This window comes from Aedes albopictus, chromosome 2 (genome assembly GCF_035046485.1).
Source record: "Aedes albopictus strain Foshan chromosome 2, AalbF5, whole genome shotgun sequence".
NCBI lineage: Eukaryota > Metazoa > Arthropoda > Insecta > Diptera > Culicidae > Aedes > Aedes albopictus.
In genome coordinates, this window is record NC_085137.1 from 210556425 (window position 1) to 210559612 (window position 3188).

General features: G+C 44.9%; 1 protein-coding gene across 1 annotated transcript; it reads left to right on the plus strand.

Annotated features, from left to right (window-relative positions):
• Window positions 1-1431: 1431 nt before the first annotated feature.
• Window positions 1432-2148, plus strand: LOC134286341 (CXXC-type zinc finger protein 1-like). The gene has a single exon (XM_062847948.1). The coding sequence runs from the start codon at window positions 1432-1434 to the stop codon at window positions 2146-2148; it is 717 nt and encodes a 238-aa protein (XP_062703932.1).
• The last annotated feature ends 1040 nt before the right edge of the window (window positions 2149-3188 follow it).

Below are 3188 nucleotides of genomic sequence, written 5' to 3' on the forward strand. Positions count from 1 at the left end.
GCACCACCCGATCAACCTGTGAAAATCAAGGCTTCTTTGGATGGCAGCTGGGCAACTCGGAGCTACGGGACCAGGTATAGTTCTGCATCGGGCTGTGGCGTAATTGCGGGTGAAAAAACTGCGAAAATAATTCACGTGGGGTGTCGCAACAAGAGGTGTTCAGTGTGCACTAGAAACTCTCGTCGAAATAATGAGAAAGGTTCTCATAAGTGTTACCGAAACTATGTGGGATCATCTGGTGGAATGGAGCCGGATATTATGATTGAAGGGTTCCAAGAATTGGAAAGAAAAGGAGTTTGGATAACAACTTTAATCACCGATGGAGATTCTACTACTGTAGCCAGGATTAAGAATGCTATTAAGTACGGTCCATCCATCGAACATCAGTTGTGCTGTAACCATGTTTGCAAAAACATGGGAAAAAAGCTGCGCGATGTAAGTTACCTTCTTTAAATAACTAACTTTTTTATGACTTTGATTTTTTGAGTAGATAAAATGTCCCAAAGACGTTGCTAATTTGGTATCTTCAAGCATAATACGCATCTCGCGTGGAGTTCGGGCTGCTATAGCTCATTGTGCGACAGCAACTGGAGGATCTGATGTTGAGGGACTCCGCCATGATATCAGAAATGTACCAGCACACATGGCATCAAACGCGTTTATTCTCAGTTTCATTGCCGGGGTCATACATGATCCCTTCGGCACCAATGAGTTAAAACTGTTAAGTAAAATAATAAATAAAAGTTTTTTTTTTCAATCGTTTTCAAAAATTTAGATTTAATAAAGGTAATTGGTCCAAATAATTTGTTTTTTTTTTTGTGGCTTTGATTTTTTGTCAAATTGCAATACTCCCCATTTGTATCCAGAACCGTAATTCGCATGTATTTGTGTCAACACCTCAATTTTTATACAAGATTGCACCACCACAAATACGTAGATTGATGATAGCAATTTTATTTCACTAACACATTGTCAGCCAGGATTGCTGGATATTTGAGCCTTAACTGTGGATGTGACGACGAGTACCCCCCCGGCGAATACATGTGACAAAGCAGCACAGGGGTCGCATGGAACGTACTTTGCGAGGGATGCTTCAACTTTGGCAGTGACTGCAGATGTGGTGGTAGACGTCAGGGATGATGATAAGCAGGATTGAGTTGATATTGAATTAGCGACGTGAATTCTAGATTGTGCATATAGAAAACACCAAATATTCGGAAAAATTTCTTTATTTCCTAGCCTAAAGGAAAACAGCAAGAAAAACTGAAAAATTGTAAGTAGAATGATATGTGATGCTATTAGGAAATGAATTTGATTTACGATTAAATATTTCAGCTAAGGCTGTTCCCAACCTAAAAATCAGCTACGGAGTTGCTTTTAGAATCAGTTTAATATCCTTTAGAATTTTTCATACCGGTGTGTCTCGGAACAATGGCAAAAGTAGGGGACGATTACCAGGCCCATAGGAGCTGTACCGCTTGTGATCGACCGGATTCATTTGATGATATGGTCGCGTGTGATTCGTGTCAGATTTGGTACCATTATTCATGCGCGAAAGTGAATGCCGAAGTCAAGAATCGGAAGTGGTACTGTTCAACCTGCGAACCCCTGATGAAAGGCGAATGTGGCCATGTTAAGGAGCAAACAAAAGACGTTCAGGCTATCCAATCCGAGACAGGTGAAGTAGCATCGAATGGGAAATCCAAGCTGGCGGTGCCTGAAAAGGACACCAAAAGATCTGGTAAGTCAACGGCTGGGAGTGAGACGTCCAGAAGGACGAAGAAGACGATTGGCGATAAAAGTGTTACATCAAGTGTGCGTGCGCGATTGACGATGGAGATGCAGGTTTTAGAAGAACAACAGCGTATTCAGGAAGAAGTATTAGCAGCGGAGAAGGAGATCAAAGATTTGCAACTGAAGCACGAGCAAGAACTGAAGGAGAAGGAGAGGGCATTCGAAGCCAGGAAGCTTGCTGATGCGAGGGAATTTTTGGAGCGAAAGATGTCTGAAGAACTGGCGTATCGGAAGCAACAGATGGCTACCAAAAGACAATCCCTGGAAGATAAGGCCAAGCTGGTACGACAGATATCGCAGTGTGGCAGTAGTCGAGCGAAATGTCAAGCGTTGCGGACTCCAGGAAACGCGTAGTGGAGTGGCTGGAGAATTCAGACCGGCAGTCGCAGGGAATAGTTAAACCGTCCACGTCAGCCATCATGCCAGGTGCAATGTGCGAGTGGGGATCACGAACAGCTCCAGAGGTGCGCCCACCGTCTCGTCAAAGAAACAACGAACTTCTTCCCGATGCCGATATTGCACACAACAAGATTCCGATAAAAACGTTACATCAACCCCATCATTCTGGGATCGAGCCAGATTTAAGACAGCAGCTGGCCGATTTGGATCTTGATAGAAGCGGTATCGATGTTCCGGTCAAAGATTCCAGAGTTAATGCCTCCAGTATTCGGACGCAACGAGAATATCGTTCGCAAGGTCAACCCAGAAACGATCGTGTAGAGGACGTATTCAAAACCGAATCCAACGCTTCAAACCCACACGGAGGTGGTTGTCTACCAGCGGAGGAGTATGATGGGCCAACGAATCGACAACTTGCAGCACGCCAGGCCATGGGCAAAGACCTCTCGCCGTTTTCGGGCAGTCCGGAAGAGTGGCCATTATGGTACAGCAACTTTCAGCGTTCGACCACTACCTGTGGTTTCTCAAATGACGAGAATCTCATCAGATTGCAGCGCTGTTTGGAGGGTGAGGCATAAGAAACAGTACGAAGCAAATTGCTATGCCCTAGCAGCGTTCCCACGTCATCCGGACCTTGGAGATGCGGTATGGGCGTCCCGGAATGCTGACACGTGTGATGACAGGTCGCATTCACCAATTGCCGCCCACCATGGCAAACGATTTAAACAGCATCATTGAATTTGGATTATTAGTTGACAGCCTTACGGAATGTTGGACAAGTTTCCCATTTGAATAACCCGTCGTTGCTTCACGACCTAGTTACCAAGCTTCCCGTGGACTACCGTTTAAAGTGGGCGGCATATAAGAACTCACTGCACGAGCCAAATCTAACTGCATTTGAAAAGTTTATGTCCACGATGGTGTAGCTGGCCTATGAGGTAGCGGATGATGTTTTGCCCGAAAAATCCAGCAAATAGACGAACCAGGGAAGCCAA

Excerpts from the sequence above, each read along its gene's own strand:
- LOC134286341 (XM_062847948.1), top strand. The coding sequence starts at position 1,432 with ATGGCAAAAGTAGGGGACGATTACCAGGCCCATAGGAGCTGTACCGCT.